The sequence below is a fragment of the Cimex lectularius genome, unplaced genomic scaffold (genome assembly GCF_000648675.2).
Source record: "Cimex lectularius strain Harlan isolate CLEC.00 unplaced genomic scaffold, Clec_2.1 scaffold252, whole genome shotgun sequence".
NCBI classification, from domain to species: Eukaryota; Metazoa; Arthropoda; class Insecta; order Hemiptera; family Cimicidae; genus Cimex; species Cimex lectularius.
In genome coordinates, this window is record NW_019392777.1 from 318,876 (window position 1) to 336,583 (window position 17,708).

Sequence of the window (17,708 nt, forward strand, 5' to 3'; positions counted from 1 at the left end):
GTGACAATACCATCCTTAACCCAATTACTATCGTACTGCTTACTGTTTGTCCTTATCCGAACTATGTTGGTATCTGGTGTAATCCTTTCCAAACCATCTCTAACCAAACCGATCTTATCCCAAACTATTATGGTATCTGGCGATTGGCTGACTAAACCCAAACTATCATTGATGTTCGGTCCCCTTCTTATCTTCATATTCTTCATTCTCCAGCCATCATCAACGTTTCGCTATTGCAAGGTTTACAAGATGTTAACCGCGCTAATTGAACTCACTCGTTGAGGGGAAGGAAGTAAAGGCCGGCCCACGCTCCGCTCTTAAACGATGTATGCATCAAAATGCACCGCCCACGTTCCTTGTCACGTCCCCGTCACAATTGGTCCCAATTCCAGCCGAGAGTCGCTCGAATCAGTTTATTGTTACTAATTAACAATTGAGAGACGTACAGGAGGGGTCTGAGGTAGTCCGGAACCTACAGAGACAGTCAGGTCTTTGAGCGAGATGAGCGATGCAGAGTGAGTTGTCTTTTATCGGTGACCATGAGTGTTCATGTATGATTTTTTAATAATTTAACAGAGGTGGTTGTTGGAAGAGGAAGACTCTTCTGGAAAAGGTGCTGATTCCTGTTGTCCTGCTCTTTGTCCTCGTATGTGCTATGTTTATCGTTATTTTCTTCCAAACTGCCCAAACTGAAGGTATAATTAGACAGTAAATCTTTTCCAGGGTGTTGAGAGTTTTTTGAAGTTTCAGAGGTGGTAGAGTGGGCTGAAGTTACAACGCCTCCTATTGCAGATGATATGTGCACGGCTGAAAAATGCCTGGAGGCTGGTAATTGTTTCTTATTCTAATTCCCATCAAGTTTGTTGATCTTTTTTATCGGCTTTCCAAAGCGTCTGCCATTCTGTCCAGCATGGACAAAGATGCCATGCCGTGCAATGATTTCTACAGGTTCGCCTGCGGCCTGCAAAGTACGAGCTACATACCCGACGAACAGATCGTCCTGAGTCGCAGCACTACACTGAAAGAGATGCTTAGGGGCTACATGATCTCGATCTTCGAAGATCCCGGGGACCATGAAAACTTCGGCCCGTTTGCCGAAGCATTATCCGTCTATAAATTATGCAAAAGTAAAAGTAAGTTCTGTCAAAACGTGTTAGCATAGTGTACTAGAGTAACTTTTTTCAGCCGGGCATAATACGCTCTTCAAAATATTTGAGAGTGTAGGGGGTTGGCCCGTCCTGGAGGACGCCTGGCCTCAGGCCACATGGACGTGGACGGACGCGACGTACCGTTTGTCCGAATGGGGCGTGGACGTCGAATTCCTCGTCAGATTCGGCGTCTCGGAGGATCCGTTCTACCCGAACGTCATGATTCCCAAGTTGGACCAGCCTTCGCTGGGCGTCGATCGTGAGTACATGGTTGAAGGGGAGGAAAACCCGGTTGTCAAGAGTTACTACAATTACATGGTCGAAGTGGCCGTCTTGCTCAAAGGTGACTTACTTCGGGCTGAGAATGAGATGCTACAGTCGTTACAGTTCGAGATCGAACTGGCTAAGGTAAAACCTTGTATTTGATCCTTTCCGATCATACTGGTCCGCCTGCCCTCGCTTCTTTGGCATGTCAGACACATTTCGGCTTCTTACCGTCTTCAGAGGTGGTTAAAAGTTATTACTCAATATTTTTTAGGTCAGTTAAGGTTTACCATGGTGAGTAAACGGTATGGATTGATGCGTTAAAGTTGGTCAGAATTGTTCGAGATGGTAAAAAATAGAGGTGATGGGAGTTAGTCATATTCATTTTGAATGAATGGTGTTTAAAGTTGGTAGGAGGTGACCTGTTAGATGCTAGTAAGAGAGGGTTCGATAAAGATGGTTAGTTATGGCTAGTAGAGATGGTGAAGAAGGGGAAAGGTGGACAGTGTGAGGATTGTAAGAAGTGGTATGTTAGAGTTGGCTAAAGATTGTTAGGTATGTTTGAGGTAGACTAGAGAAGGTTAAACAGCAATGGTTAGTTAGAGCTGGTTAGTAATGGGTAGGGATAATTAAGATATGTTAAGGTTGATCAGAGTTGTTTGGGATGGTAAAAGGTTTGACGGTTAGTTCAGAGTGGAGTGAGGTATTTGGGGTGGCAAGGGTAGAGTCAAAAACGGTCGTGTGGGAAGGTGGCCCAAAATGGACCCTCCGAGTTCCCAAACCTTACAATTTCAGTTATTTCAGCTTTCTCACCCGAGGAGGGAACGTATGAACTACAAGAAAATGTACAAAGTCATGACGATCCGGGAGATGTCGACCAAGTTCCCGTCGATCCCCTGGAAGGAGTATATTATGAGTTTAGTTTGGCCGGACGGCAAAGTTCTTTCGGACGATCAACGGGTGCTCGTTTTCGCGCCTAAGTACCTAGCCGGACTCGAAAGCCTGCTGGAGAGGACCCCGAAAAGGTGGCGGCGAGGTACGCCTTTATTCCTTCAGAGATGATCCGAACATTTTTTCCAGGACCATCGCAAACTACATCCTTTGGAGGACGGTCGATTCTTCGGTCCTTTTCTTGACGTCGAAGTTCACACAAAGCCGTAATCGAGTTTTGAAAGCGATGACCGGCGTTGAATCTCGCCCAGGTTTAGCCTGGTCCTGCTGCGATTTCGTGATGGGAAACCTAGCCATGGCCGTCGCATACGTCTACCAGGAAACTCTCAACGACACTGCCAAAAACCTAGCCCTCTTTATGGTAGATTCTGTAAAGAAAGAACTGAACAAGGCGTTTGAAGTCTTGGATTGGATGGACTACTCGACGAGGTAGGCGAGGAGGCTGAGGTTTCAAGTGCTAGTCTAAAGGAATGTCTTCCAGGTATTTTTCTGCATACAGGCTGGACTATAACATTGTCATCAGTGTCTATCAAGAAGAACTCCTCAACAAGACCTTAATAGCCGAATACTACAAAGAGGTAAACTAAGAGACCGAGTGGTAGAAGTTAGTACAAGTAGAATCGTCCCCACAGCTCACCATCGATAAGAACGCGACCTACTTGGACGGAGGGCTTGCCGTGATGAAGTTCAAACAGGCGAAGAGACGCGAGTATTTAAAGTTTCCGAGCGAGATTTCGTTATGGGCGAGGATGGGCGAATTCTCACTCGGCGTGGACCCGGTGTACGACGTCGATGGGAAATTCTTCTGTACGTCATTATGATCGGATCATGGGCTGTAAATCATGACTGTCTCGTTCCAGACCTGCCTCCTGCGAACCTGTGGGATGCGTCCCGCGAAACGCCGGGTTGGATGACATTCGCCCAAATGGGGTTCATCATAGGGCGGACTTTAATGCACGCTTTCGACGAGGAGGTAACATCAAAGAGGATGGATTTTTGTTTTGTGGATTAAAATTCGTACTTTTCTTCAAAGGGAAGGCTGTTCAGACAGAAGAGGAGCCACGAGGACAAAAGTTTTATAAGAACAAAATGCAAATATATGAAATTGGCCCAATGCTTCGTTGAAAAATACAGCAACTACACGGACGTACAGGCGGGTATGAAGGTGAGCTTTGGTATAAGTACAATATATTGTACTTTGGTACATTTGGTTGTTTTACCTTCACGCAGATGAGATCATGTTTTCTGACATTTGATCGTCAGTCATGTTTTCTAATAATCTATCGTCATCCATGGTTTATTGCTGCAATCGATGGTTGGCCACGTTTTCACGCAATGGAATCTCAACCATTTTTCTCCTAATCGATTGTGAATCATATTTCAAATTATTGTTAGCCAACAATCGATCGTCATTCATGTTTTATAACAATCGATTGTCAGTCATGTTTATTATAATCGATTGTCAGCCAGATTTTCTAACAATCCATCGTCAGCCATGTTTTCTATCAATCGATCGTCAGCCAGATTTTCTAATGAACGATCGTCTGCCATGTTTTCAAAAAATCGAATCGTCAGCCATGTTTTCTAACAATCGATCGTCATTCATGTTTTCTAACAATCGATTATCAGTCATGTTTATTATAATCTATTGTCAGCCAGATTTTCTAACAATCGATCATTAGCCATGTTTTCTATCAATAGATCGTCAGTCAGATTTTCTAATGATCGATCGTCTGCCATGTTTTCTAAAAATCAAATCGTCAGCCGTGTTTTCTTACAATGGACCGTCATTCATGTTTCCTATTAATTGACATTCAGCAATGTTTTCTAACAATCGATCGTCAGCCATATTTTCTTAAAATCCATTGTCAGCTGTGTTCTTATAATGACTTGCCTTCCATGATTTCCTAAAATCGATTGGTACATGACTCACGTGTACATTTCGGCAAGTGAGACTTATTCCCGTTCCAGGTGGACGGCACCTCGACCCTGGGCGAGAACATCGCAGATGTCTCTGGTTTTAGATATGCGTACAAGGCGTACAAAAATTGGATCGGGGAAGACGGTACAGATTTCTGGGCCCCCGGGCTGGAAGTGTACACGCCGTCACAAATGTTCTGGATCAGCGCGGCCAATGTCATGTGCTCAACTTACAGGTTGTCAAGGTTGACTATGAAAAATCTCGAAAACCGACTGATTTTTTTTAGGACGGAAACCCTGAGGCACATGATGATCACAAGCTCAAAGCTCTCTTCCCATGCCAGGGTCGTCGGTTCCATGTCTAATCTGGACGAGTTCGCCGAAGACTTCGACTGTCCTCTCGGGACCGAGATGAACCCGTTGAAAAAATGCACTCTCTGGTGAAATAAACGTATTCACTAACTTTCTCAACCTGTTATTTTAGTTGAACACCAAAGTACCACTGAGTACCAAGAAGACCCAAAAGCTTGTAGCAATTTTGACTTTAGGTTAACAAAAATAACCATATAAAAGTGGTTTTATGTACATTTTATTTACAAAAAAGGTGGTTTAATTTTCCTTGTTGAAGCAGTGTATGTAGAGCAAGGGTGCAGCTATGCCAGCAGCGATCGGACCTGCCCAGTAGATCTGGAAAACAATATTTTTAGTGTTTTATGTTGTTGTTTTTTTAGTTGGTTTGGTCTGGGTCACTTACCCAATGGGCTGTCCAGTAATTGCTCCAGATGGCAGGAGCCAGCGACCTGGCCGGGTTCATGCTCGCTCCGGTGTACTTCCCGGCGGCTAAGGACATCGCGATGATGACAGTACCGAACTTGATCGACCCCGAATCCTGCAGAGCCGCCGTCCTCTTGTCGTTCATGGCGCAGACAAGTAGGGCGAGCACGAACGTGATGGCGAACTCGACGGCTAGTCCTTGAACCGGTTGGATAGCATCGCCGAGTCTCGTGACGCACAGGGTTGGACCGAAGAGCTCAGGTGGTGTCACAAGCTGACGAACCGATCAAAGTCAGTATTTTGAAATTAAATCCCCCCCAGGTCATTACCTTGACAAGGCCGACGCCGACCACAGCCCCGAACACCTCGGCCGAGAAGTAGACGAAGACCATCGGGAGGGATATGCGGCCGAGGAGGTAGAAGGTTATCGTCAACGCTGGGTTCATATGGGCAGATGATATATGCCCGAAAACCTAAACCAAAAAAAAACCTTTCACACGTACAACCAAGAATTTTTCGAAAAACGTACAGATATTAAAATGGTAACGAGAAAGCCGAAAGCGACTGCGGAGTGGAAGTCGGTGACCGGAGTCGGGGTGACGCCTTCGACACAGGACATGCAGCCGATAGATAGGAGGAAGCCGGTGGCCAACGCCTCCGCGAGGAAAACCTCGGCGTACGTTCTCAGAGGGTTTATCACGGCATCGTCTGAAAAATAGAGTGGTTTTTTTTGTTTTTTTTTTTATATAAATTATAAAAGGCGATCAACCGCTTTGGGTCATTTTCCGCCTTAAAAAATTTCAAGCCGGGTGGAGATTGGGCCACAGCTCAGGAACCCCCCAATAGCGGGAACCAGGGCCCCGGCAGCATCACACGCTCCGGACACCCCCCCCCCACAACTTGTGGGGTTTTACACTATTTTTTATCTCCCTAAGTTTGACATTAGAAGTCGTTTCCCACTCCGTTTGCCATAACTGCCAAGACTTTCTTTTATGCCAAGCTGCCACATCGGATTTTGGTGTTTTTGTAGTTTGGTTTTAGTTGTCAGAACTTCAAAAATGGGGTGTACGATTTAACCTCTATCCGTTTGGTAATCGATTATCAAATAGTACACATAATCGATAATCGATTTCAACAAGACTTTGGTAGGTTTATCAATTTTTTTTACTACAATCTGCATAATCGGTAAGAAGCATTGCTATTAATTAGAGCTGATATGAATGATGAATTTGATATGAATCGATTGAAATCTATATATGCTAATAATCGATTTTTATTTTACAATTGATTATCGGCCGCGTTTTCACGCATATCGATTCTTAGCCATTTTTATCCTAATCGATTATCGCTCATGTCCTCCCTAATCGATTGTGAACCATATTTCAAATTGGTCTATTGTCAGCCATGTTTTCTTATCATCGATTATCGGCCATGTTTTCTAATAATCAGTTGTCCATGTTTTATTGAAATCGATGGTCGGCCATGTTTTGTAACAATCGATCGTCAGCCATGTTTTCTGATATATCGTCAGCCATGTTTTGTAGCAATCGTACGTCAGTCATGTTTTCTAACAATCGATTTTCAGTCATGTTGTATTATAATCGATGGTTGGCCGTGTTTTCTTGTAATTGATAGTCTGCCATGTTTTCTAATAATCAATTGACAGCCATGTTTTCTAACAATCGATTGTCAGTCATGTTGTATTATAATCGATCGTGAGCCATGTTTTCTGATATTATATCGTCAGCCATGTTTTCTAACAATCGATCGTCATTCATGTTTTCTAACAATCGATTGTCAGTCATGTTGTATTATAATCGATTGTTAGCCGTGTTTTCTTGTAATTGATAGTCTGCCATGTTTTCTAATAATCAATTGTCACCCATGTTTTGTAACAATCGAACGTCAGCCATGCTTTCTAACATCGATCGTCAGTCATGTTTTCTAATAATCGATTGTCAGCCATGTTTTGTAACAATAGATCGACAGCCATGTTTTCTAACAATCGATGTTCGGCCACGTTTTCTAATAATCGATTGCCAACCATCTTTTGTAACAGCGATTGCTAGCCGTTTTCTTATTATGGGTTATCAACCATTTTTATTTATAATCGATTATCGGCATCAATCTATTTAGCATCGAAATGTTAAACATTGATAATCGTATATTAGGTACCCGTCCGTCAAATCTATCCGGAACAGATACATCCACGTCGCGGCGTTTCTAAAATACATTTTGTACACTTCTGTTGACAATGTGGTAAAATATTATCTATTATGCTAATAAAGGGTTGTAAAAAGATTAGCGGGGGGCTTTTCATTTTTATTGCCGGTTGTTGCTTACTCGTCTTTGCTCCTTGGTCCACGTCGATCTTTATGTTGTTGTCCGCAGCACACTCGACCGACAGCTTCGCATCGTCTGAAACCCTGCGGAACAAAAAAAAAAAAATATAAGAAATTGGATTTTTTTATTTTATTTATTATTTGTCGCCGACGGCTTCTGAACTAAACCCATTGCATAACTTTTAATGCTTTTTAAAGCCTCCCCCCTCGAAGCTGTAAAACATTTTGTTTGCACTCTTCCGAAAGTCGTATTTTTGTGATTTGGGTGTCGTGCGACGGCGTACACATTGACTCTTTACGCAACAGCCTGCAAGGCCGAAGAGGTATAATAATAATTTTATTACCCCACTTGACGATTTGAGGGTGATTGTTAAACAGTTTTTACAAAATGAAAGAGATTTCCACTCCTTGACCGTTTGTGGTCAAAACCAAAACCATTCTTTTAATATAAGAAATACGCCATTTTTACAAGACTCAATTCCGTCTGTGTTTCCGTGTTTTAAACGAATGTTTGCCGAGTTTAAACCAGGAAAATATGTAGAAAACCCGGTGGTTTTCGCTGTGTTCTTCTTTTGGCTGTCATTGAACTTCTTGTATATCGGCGTTTCTCTTGTTCTAGTCGCCATGTTTATGAAAAAAACCGCATTCGACGAACGGGGGGGCGTCGTTGGACGCAGAATTTCGCTCGGATTTTGTAAGGTTTTTCAACCCGCGCAGTGGGGCCGCTTGTCCTGGCTGTTTTCGGTCTGTCGGATGTATTTAAAATATTGAAAATGTTATAAAAATGTCTGAACTTTCCTTTATCAATAATTATTGAACTTGGCTAAACCCCATCGTGTTAACTGGTATGAACGACCATCTGTGACAAACCTTCCAATTTATCGTGTTATCCTGGTATATTGACATTTCTAACCATACCATCCTTATCCTAAAATACCTTGGTATCAGATGGGTGGCCATTTCTAACAAAACCACCTTGAGTGTAATCCCATCCTAATGAACTCTAACCAAACCATCATAACTATCTGATGAGTAAAATCTCTATCCGACCTTATTATATTTAAATCATCGTGTTGTCTAGTGAGTAAATATCACTAACCATCTCTATCCTCCCTAATTCTATTTAAACCACCGTAGTATCTGGTGTGTAAACGATCTCTAACCAAACCGTCCTCATCCCAAACTATCGTGGTATTCGGTAAATGACCATTTCTAACATTCTTCTAAACCATATCTGACCACCCTTATGTCAAACCATCGTGGTGTATGACGTATAACTACCCTAAACCACCACCGTCCAAACCATATCTACCCACCCTTGTGAATACGAACACCCATTGTGCAACCGTCCCTAACACTCTCCAAGCATCCAACAAACACGTTGTCGTCTTTAGTTTACATTTCGTATAAATAATGGGGTGGGGACTTTAATGGATTTGAAGGGCAATTTGGTGCAGATGTGCCTCCCATGGTGGTCGTTAACAAGCGTTCAGTTTAAATGAGAAAGCGCTGTGAATTTTTAACATTTGAACATTGCATAATAAAATAAAAAAACATTAAAATCATTTTCGAAAGTGTTAGAAGACTGTGGTGATAATCGCCCGTTTCCTTTTTCCTGTCCTTAATTTTTATTAATGGCTTTGGCCGACCTTTTATTCCCTTTTTTTAAGGAAATAATAGCAATAAAAATGCATTTAAAAAAATAAAGTATGATAAGGAAAAGGAGGACAGTAATGTGGAAAAGAAGGAAATGTACGTAGAATAAAAAGATTGCCCCTTCGGATAAGCGATTAAATGATAGGGTTTTCCAGGCTAAGCGCTTAAATAAGTCGTCGAGATTAAAATTAATCAAGTAGACCAAGGCCGTGAAACGACCATCCTCTATTCAAAAGCACGTTTCAAAGTCGCCCACGCTGAGCTTTTTAAGGTTTAAGCCCCTTGACGGGATGGTCGTAAAAGGGTCACACGCAAGATACCAAAATAGTTGGAGGAATAATAGTGATTTTGTTAGAGATTGTTACACACCAGATTCCACGATGGTTTAGGTTAATATAAGGTTGGTTAGACGGTGTTGTTACAGATGATCACTCACCATATACCACTATAGTTATGGGGGTGATGATTAGAAGTAATCAAGGAAATTGATCATTTACCAGACACCACGATAGGTAAGATAGAATGGTTAGAGATGATTTCTTTTTAAAAATATCCAACTTTATTCTATCTAAACCACTGTGGTGTCTGCGTGTAACCATCTTTAAAAAATCATATCTATCCAACTTTATTCTATCTAAATCACCGTCGTGTCTGGTGTTAAATCTTTAACACCTCTCTAACAACATCTCTAAATAAAACCATCTCTGTCCAACCTTCTTCTATATAAGCCGTCGTGGTGTCTGGCGAGTATGTCTTAAAAAAACATGTCTATCAACTTTGTTCTATTTAAACTGTATTGTAATCCAGTGTGTAACCATTTCTAAAAAAATCAACTTAATCAACTTACCTTATTCCACCTAAACCACCGTGGTTCTTGGTGTGTACCCATCTAAAAAACCATTTCTATCCAACCTTGTTATTTAAATCTGTGTATAACCATGTTTTAAAAAAAATCATCTATGTCCAAACTTATTCTATATATACCATATTATTTCCTGGTTTGAAACCATCTCTTAAAAAAATCATCTGTATCAAACTTTATTCCATCTAAAAAAACCGTGATATCTGGTGACTAAACACTAACGGAACCATCTCTACCCACCCATATTATATCTAAATTCACCAGATCTATCATGTTATGTGGTGAATAACCATCTCTAACAAATACATCTCTATCCAACTTTGTTCTATCTAAACCGTCGTGTAGTCCGGTGAGTAACCGTTTACAAAAATCATTTCTAATCAATCTTATCGAACCTTAACTTAAACCACCGAGGTTCTTAGTGTGTAATCATCTAAAAAAACATCTCTATCCAACTTTGTTATTTAAACCGCTGTGTAACCATTTTTTAAAAATCATTTATGTCCAACTTTATTCTCTATAAAGCACCCTATTGCCTGATTTGTAACCATCTAAAAAAATCATCTCCATCGAACTTTATTCCATCTAAACAACCGTGGTATTTGGTGATTTAACATTTGAGCGAAACCATCTCTATCCATCCTTAGTAAACCATCAATCGTGTCTGGTGAGTAACCATCTCTAACAAATACATCTCTATCAAACCTTATTTATTTTAAAACAACGTGGTGTCTGATATGTAACCACCAGATGATTTATTATGGGGAGCATCTATCACTATGGTTTGTGATAGGATCAGTTTATAGTTTTGTTAGAGATTGTCAGTGATGTTTAGTAATCGTTACGCATAATTAGAGATAGGATAAAAATATTGAGATATTGTTTGACTTCTGGTTGTTTATAAAAGTTACGGAACATATGTCGAGATGGGTATGGACGATCAAAATCTGATAGATATCCGTACATAACACGTTACACTTAACATGTGAAATGTGTTAATCGTTTATCAAGTGATGCAAGGATTAGCTCGGGATTTTTTCCGCCTCTTCAGTAACGATATATAAAATAATGATGCAACCGGGTGACCTCGAGGAGGGTGATTTTTGTTTTGGCGATGTTCAGGAACTCTTCTTCGTGGAGGAAATTGGTGTTGATGATGTTTGCTTTTACTTGCTAAGTTCTTTTAAAGGGGGGATTTAATAGGTGAGGATGGACTCACGTGTAGATGAACCTGCCCGGTTTACTCTCCATTGGCCGTGGAGATGTAGACGATCGGAAGAATGCTGGAGGATGTCGCGGGCCGACTCCTGTTTTCTCGTCGAATGCCGATCTCGCTTCCGACGTCTTTCCTTTCCCCACCAGCCAACCCCCACCTCGAGGCGATTCCGGCCGGAGAGACGCGACAACCGATTAACGGGTCCTCGCGGGGCCGCACGTCGCCCTCGGTACAGAAACCCGCTGACCCGACTATCTAAGAACCGGGCCTCCGGGGCCGAAACATCCCCAGGGACGATACGGAAAAGAACCACTCTGAGGAGTACCGACATCTAACCTACAACCACACTGCATCCCCATTTTTGTCCAATTACACGAAGGGAAGACCACCGGACAACTCTTAACTCAAAAGACAACAATTAAACCTCAATAATCCATCAATAAACATAATTAACTACAATTCACGACCTCCTACAGATACGGTATAAAGATACTTGCACCTTGGGTCCGCCTAGCATCGCTGTTTCCTTACTGCACCCTTGCTAACTGGGGCGATGTTCAAGAAATTCGACCGTAAGTTAGTTGAGATTCCTTTAAAACAAAGTTCTAACCGGAGGGACTTACCTGGCTTGAGACGAGACTTGCAAATAGGCCATGACTGCTAGAACCGAATTCCCTCCTTCGGCCGGACTGGTCGCGCAACTGAACGTGACTGATTTAGTTGAATAGGCGACATTGCGACATTGCGTCGCCCTTGCAACCAGGTGAGATAAGGTAAATCTTAACCATTGTCACGGTGTTTGTCTAATTTCTAATTGCGCGCTTTGGACGGCCTTCGGCGGTAGTGCGAGATTTACATCTTGGCGCCTGAAGATGGTCCCCATATTTTCGACTTCGGTAAATACGTTAGTTTTGGCTAAGACAAGTTAGAGAGAGATGCACACGGTATCACGGTAGTATGTCATAAGGGTGGTTGAAGATGGTGACATACCATACACCACGATTCACACCTGTAATTGGTCGTTAACTATCATCCTGTTGATCCGCCATCTTCAGTGAGTCTGGGCCGAAATAAGTGGCAGACCGTCACAGCATGGATAAACAGCAGTAAAGATGGTTTAGGTTGGTTAGATAGGCTTAGGGTTAGGGGGTGTTTTAGAGATAATTAAATGTGGTTTTGTAAGGGAGGGTTAAAAGTCAATTATGGGTTTTTAGAAATTGTTTAGTGCGATAGAGTTGGTTTTGTTCGAGATGATTTACGGATAGTTAAAGTTGGTTTTTAACGCTTTATGGTGAGCTTAAAAAAAATGAGGCACGGTTTTGTTAGAGAAGTTTAGTTATAATTGTACATGGTTTCGCTCAGGGGATGGTTAAGAAACAGGATGTGGAGGTGGTTTTTCGTCAAAGGATAATTTAGAGATAGTTTCGGAATAAATAAGTATGGTTGTTTTAGGGGATGATTTAGAGATAGAGATAGTTTTCTCAGAGATAGTATTAGTTAGAGGATGAGTTAAAGACAGAGATGGTTTTGAAATAATTAAATTTGGTTTTGGTTAGCGGATGATTTGGAGATAGAGGTGGTTTTCTTAAAGATTGTTTAGTGGTAATTCGATATGGCTTTGGTCAGAGGATGATGTAGAAATAGTGATCGTTTTGAAAGAATTAAATTTGGTTTTGATCAGAAGATAGTTTAGAAATGAGGATCGTTTTGTTAGAGATGGCATTAGATATTGGATGAGCTAGAGATAGAGATGGTTTTGAAATAATTAAATATGGTTTTGGTCAACGGATGATTTGGAGATAGAGGTGGTTTTGTTAAAGATTGTTTAGTGGTAATTCGATATGGCTTTGGTCAGAGGATGATGTAGAAATAGTGATCGTTTTGAGAGAATTAAATTTGGTTTTGATCAGAAGATGGTTTAGAAATGAGGATCGTTTTGTTAGAGATGGTATTAGATATTGGATGAGCTAGAGATAGAGATGGTTTTGAAATAATTAAATATGGTTTTGGTTAACGGATGATTTGGACACAGAGGTAGTTTTATTAGAGATTGTTTAGCGGTAATTCGATATTGTTTAGGTCAGAAGATGATGTAGAGATAGTTGATGGTTTTGAAAGTAAATTTGGTTTTGATCAGAAGATGGTTTAGCGATAGAGATCGTTTTGTTAGATATGGTATTAGATATTGGATGAGCTAAAGATAGAGATGGTTTTGAAATAATTAAATATGCTTTTGGTCAGCGAATGATTTGGTGTTGATAGTGTTATGTTAGGGATGGCATTAGTTTGGGGATGAGTTATACATAAAAGTGATTTTGAATTATTAAATATGGTTTTCGTCTGTGGACGATGTAGAGATAGAGGTGGTTTAGAGATAGCTAGAAACGGTGTTGTTAACATGTTAATGTTGTTGTTAACATGTATGATGTTAACATATAGTTTGGTTTTGTTAGAAATATTTAATGTTAAGATCGGTTAAGGAAGGACATATTTGGTTTTGTTAGTGATGGCTCAGAGACATTTTGCGATGGTTTTGCTTAAGAAATGTTAGTTGTTTAGTTGGAAGATAGATGAGGGGGGTTATCGATTTTTAAAACGTGGTAAGAGATATTTCGGTTGGCAGTCTTCATACATTATGAGGGATGGTTTTGGGCGGTGATGATTAAGGAGAATACGGAGATTCCCATGGAGCGGAAGGACGATCACCAGTCCATGCAAGAAAGATAAGAGAGTGAGATGCGTACCCATGTCCTTCGCCGACCATTTGAACTGCAATAATGAAATAGCTTGCAATCTAAAGATTTTATTGACTATGGCGCCCACTCATGAACTTGCCAAATTGAAAATTGAAAAAGCGAGAATGGGGTTACAAATTGCATAGATAATTTACCAATCTGGGCCCGATAACGATTCAAGTGGTTGACAAAGAGAACTGTTGTTTTTTTTTTGTTTTTTTTTTTTCGTTTTATTTCTACTGTGTTGTTAGGTGTATTGTCTTAGGTTAAAAAAAGTTTAATTTTGGAGTCCAACAATAATAATGCAAATTAAGCCGAAAGCTTGCAAAAAGCCATGTTTCAGGTTTTTCACTCTCAGACAGAATCGCATGGATATGTAGCCTAAACCTACACCTATCATAATTATCTGGTCCTTAAACTAATTTAACCTTACGTAACCACACATTGTCAAACATAACCCGCCCCTAACAGTAACCTAACCTAACTTAACCCTACCATAACCTAATCTAATTCGTTTCTAACTCTACCGACTTTAGCACGTGCTAATCCTAACTTAACCGTACCTGCTAACCTAACTTCCCTCGTCTCAAACGTAACCTAACCGTACTTAGCCCTACCGTTACCTAACCTAATTTTCCTCGTCTAAAAACTAATCTAATCCGTACTTAACCTTACCTAACTTAACATGTCCCAAACCTAACCCATCGGCACAATAGACTAAAGTTAGAGAGTTAAAAGACTGGAGGAAGAAATTCCTACAACTTCATATTGAAGAGGTTTTTCTTTTAAGTAAACTAAACTATCCATAACCTTCCGTAACTTAACCCGAGCCAAACCTAATCTAACCCATCCTTAACCCTTCGTAACTTAACCCCTACCTAACCTAACTTCCCTCGTCTCAAACGTAACCTAACCGTACTTAACCCTCCGTTAACTAACCTAATTTCCCCCGTCTAAAAACTAATCTAATCCGTACTTAACCTTACCTAACTTAACATGTCCCAAACTTAACCCATCGGCACAATAGTCTAAAGTTAGAGCGTTATAAGACTGGAGGAAGAAATTCCTACAACTTCATATTGAAGAGGTTTTTCTTATAAACTAAACGTATCCATAACCCTCCTTAACAACCCGAGCCAAACCTAATCTCACACGTTCTTAACCCTGGAGTAACGTAACCTAACATCACTTGTCTCAAACCCATCCTTAACCTTTCGTAACTTAACCCATATCTAAACTAACTTAACCCCCCAAACCTAACCTAACTTCCCTTGTCTCAAACCTAACCTACCCGTACTTAACCCTACCGTAACCTAACCTAACATCCCTCGTCTAAAATCTAACCTTACTCCTACTTAACCCCTTCCGTAACTTAACCTAACTTCAGTCATCTCAAACCTAATCTAACTCATATTTTACTCTACCGTAACTTAACCTAACCCCTTTCTAACCTTACCTAACTTAACATATCCCAAACCAAACGTAATCCGTATTTAATCCGTTCCCTAACCTAATCTAACCCTTACCAAACCTAACCTGACCCATTCCTAACCATACAAAACTTAAAACGTTGTGATTTTTTCTTTATTTCTCTTTTGGCTGTTTTTCTGTTGTTTACCGCTTACAGCTCTATTTTTTAACTATTTCATTATATTATTATTATTATTATTAATTTTTAAGGGCGTTTTAACGGCTAAGGTCATTTCACGCCCTAACATCCAAACCTTCTATCTTAGGTTAGCTATATCTCTTCTGAGTGCTATAAAGCTCTGACTCCAAACATTCACTCGTAATCTTATTTATCCTATTGCCATCCAAGCTTTAATTTTTCTTTTTAAAATTCTTAATTCGGAAGGCCAAATGCATACAAAATTCCCATTTTAAATTGCATAAAATTTAATAAATTTATAAAATTTATTTCTGTTTCTTTTTTTAATTAGAATTGTGAATTTTGTTCCATAATTTAAAAATTCCCCGTAGGCTTGTATGGCTAATAATAATAATAATAATGGAGTCAGACTAGCAACAGTCTCAGCATGAGTATTGGCTCATCCTTATCCTTTTATTCTTCCATTCAAATATGATACATAAACTAATTCTACATAACAATAATAAGAAACAAAACACAATAACATTTCTTTATCTTTATCTTCTTTTTTTTTGNTGGCAATGGGTATCACGACCGACTCCCTCCAGTTTTCAGGATAATATCCCGCACCCCATATTTCGTTAAATAACTCCAAAAGCTTTACTTTTCCTTCTGGAGATAGATTTTTAATCATGGAATATGTGATTTCATCACTTCCCGGAGAAGATTCTTTCACCGAACTCAGAACAAGATCCAGTTCAGCCAGAGTGAGGGGAGTGTTCCAAACCTCTTCTTCATCGGTTGCAAAATTTAAATCATATCTTTCTTCCTCCTCCTTTATCTGCCTGAAACGCTCCGAATACCAGCTGGAATTAGAAACAGATTCAAAATGACAAGCTATACGCTCAGCAATTTGAAACGGTTCTGTTATAACCATGTCTTCTGCACGAAGTATTGGCATAATTGGGGGTTTTCTTTTGCACGAAATTGCCCTGATATATCCTGATATATCCCCTCCATATATCCGAGGATTTCATACGTGGTGCTAAATTGGAAATTAAATATTTTAGCGAATTTTGTTTGGCTTCCTTTATTACTCTTCTTTCTTTGGCTCTGGATTTACGAAAGTTTGACAAATTTTCATCAGCCGGAAACCTCCGCAGCCGTCTTAGGGCCTTTTTTTTGCCCTACAGATAAGTTCGCATTCCCTATTCCACCACGGAACCCAGTCACGAATTTTGGAATCGCTTCAGAGGCGGCAGTTTTAATTTTTTCCGTAAACGTGGCAACGTCTATATTGACGTTGTTACATAGATTAGGAAGGTGGGCAATTTGTGCATACTTATTCCAGTCTGCCATGCGGGTATTCCATTTAGGACAAAATTCAAAATCCATTGTACGAATATGGGACTCTATTTTAATGGGGAGGTGATCACTTTGGACATCTGTTTCTAGGACATTCCATTCAAAATTGGTCGCTAGGGACGGAGAAACAATCGTCAGATCTATTGCACTAACTGACTCAGTATAAGTATTCAGATGAGTGTATGTTCCATCATTCAGTATGATCCAGTTTCCCTCATTAATAATATTTTCCAACGCAATGACCATTAAAATCTCCCATAATCATTGCAGGGGACGGAAGTTGCGAAAATAAATTCCTTACTTCTTCTTCAGAAAAAAAGTCATTAGGAAAATATACTGAACATACAGAATATTTTAACGGAGCAAGCACTTCAACGGCTACTGCCTGGAGATTGGTACCTAAGTCAATTTTCCTAGAAGGGATATTATTTCGAATATAGAGTGCCACGCCCCCATGAGCTCTACCTCCTTCAGAAACCTCAGCCTCTTTAGAAAAAACGTTGTAACCTCTCAACGTAAAGGATTCCGTTTTCTTAAGGTGAGTCTCCTGAAGAGCAATGATAAAAGGAGTATGGTCCACCATGATCCTCTTCAAAAAGCAATAATTATTTTTCAGTCCTCTCACATTCCATTGGATGATTGATTCCATATTAATCTAAAATTTCAACGTTATACCTAACACGAGTCAGCTAAACTGACTACTTAAGATTGTCTACTACTATTTTCCTTGGCCTCCCCTTTTTCCAACCCCTCTTTTTGGGGGGCGCCGTAATTTTGGGGGGATTTTTTGGGGATTTTCCATTAATTATTAATATTTTTATGAATGTATTTATTTTTATTATTTATAAGCAAGAATTTACATAATGTAACCGAACTTAACCCGACTA

At 40.2% G+C, this 17,708-nt stretch overlaps 2 protein-coding genes across 6 annotated transcripts; one reads left to right on the top strand and one right to left on the bottom strand.

Moving 5' to 3' along the window:
* Positions 1-444: 444 nt before the first annotated feature.
* On the top strand, positions 445-4,845 carry LOC106670753 (neprilysin-2-like). Of its 3 annotated transcripts, XM_014401336.2 has the most exons (13): positions 445-515; positions 577-695; positions 745-828; positions 891-1,133; positions 1,186-1,556; positions 2,217-2,437; positions 2,493-2,792; positions 2,845-2,941; positions 2,996-3,170; positions 3,224-3,336; positions 3,397-3,528; positions 4,335-4,519; positions 4,571-4,844. In XM_014401336.2, exons 1-13 carry the CDS (start codon positions 502-504, stop codon positions 4,725-4,727), a joined length of 2,211 nt encoding a protein of 736 aa, XP_014256822.1. In that variant the 5' UTR covers positions 445-501; the 3' UTR covers positions 4,728-4,844. The 3 variants fall into 3 exon arrangements, with proteins under 3 accessions (XP_014256822.1, XP_014256821.1, XP_024083435.1); XM_014401335.2 differs by having other exon boundaries at positions 4,335-4,845; XM_024227667.1 differs by lacking the exon at positions 4,571-4,844 and having other exon boundaries at positions 3,402-3,528; positions 4,335-4,416.
* Positions 4,846-4,855: 10 nt separating this feature from the next.
* Positions 4,856-13,970, bottom strand: LOC106670896 (aquaporin AQPcic-like). Of its 3 annotated transcripts, none has more exons than XM_014401565.2 (6): positions 13,878-13,970; positions 7,401-7,483; positions 5,587-5,765; positions 5,387-5,530; positions 5,038-5,331; positions 4,856-4,970 (listed from the first exon to the last, which is right to left on the bottom strand). In XM_014401565.2, exons 1-6 carry the CDS (start codon positions 13,895-13,897, stop codon positions 4,893-4,895), a joined length of 798 nt encoding a protein of 265 aa, XP_014257051.1. In that variant the 5' UTR covers positions 13,898-13,970; the 3' UTR covers positions 4,856-4,892. The 3 variants fall into 3 exon arrangements, with proteins under 3 accessions (XP_014257051.1, XP_014257049.1, XP_014257050.1); XM_014401563.2 differs by lacking the exon at positions 13,878-13,970 and adding an exon at positions 11,757-11,903; XM_014401564.2 differs by lacking the exon at positions 13,878-13,970 and adding an exon at positions 11,137-11,245.
* Positions 13,971-17,708: the final 3,738 nt, after the last annotated feature.

Coding starts and splice junctions, on each gene's coding strand:
- LOC106670753 (XM_014401335.2), top strand. Junction 696..744: donor CCAAACTGCCCAAACTGAAG/GTATAATTAGAC, acceptor AGTTTTTTGAAG/TTTCAGAGGTGGTAGAGTGG. Junction 3,337..3,396: donor TGCACGCTTTCGACGAGGAG/GTAACATCAAAG, acceptor TTTTCTTCAAAG/GGAAGGCTGTTCAGACAGAA.
- LOC106670896 (XM_014401563.2), bottom strand. CDS start 11,788: ATGGCCTATTTGCAAGTCTCGTCTCAAGCCAG. Junction 5,766..7,400: donor GGACCAAGGAGCAAAGACGA/GTAAGCAACAAC, acceptor TCTATTTTTCAG/ACGATGCCGTGATAAACCCT. Junction 5,332..5,386: donor TCGGCGTCGGCCTTGTCAAG/GTAATGACCTGG, acceptor TCGGTTCGTCAG/CTTGTGACACCACCTGAGCT.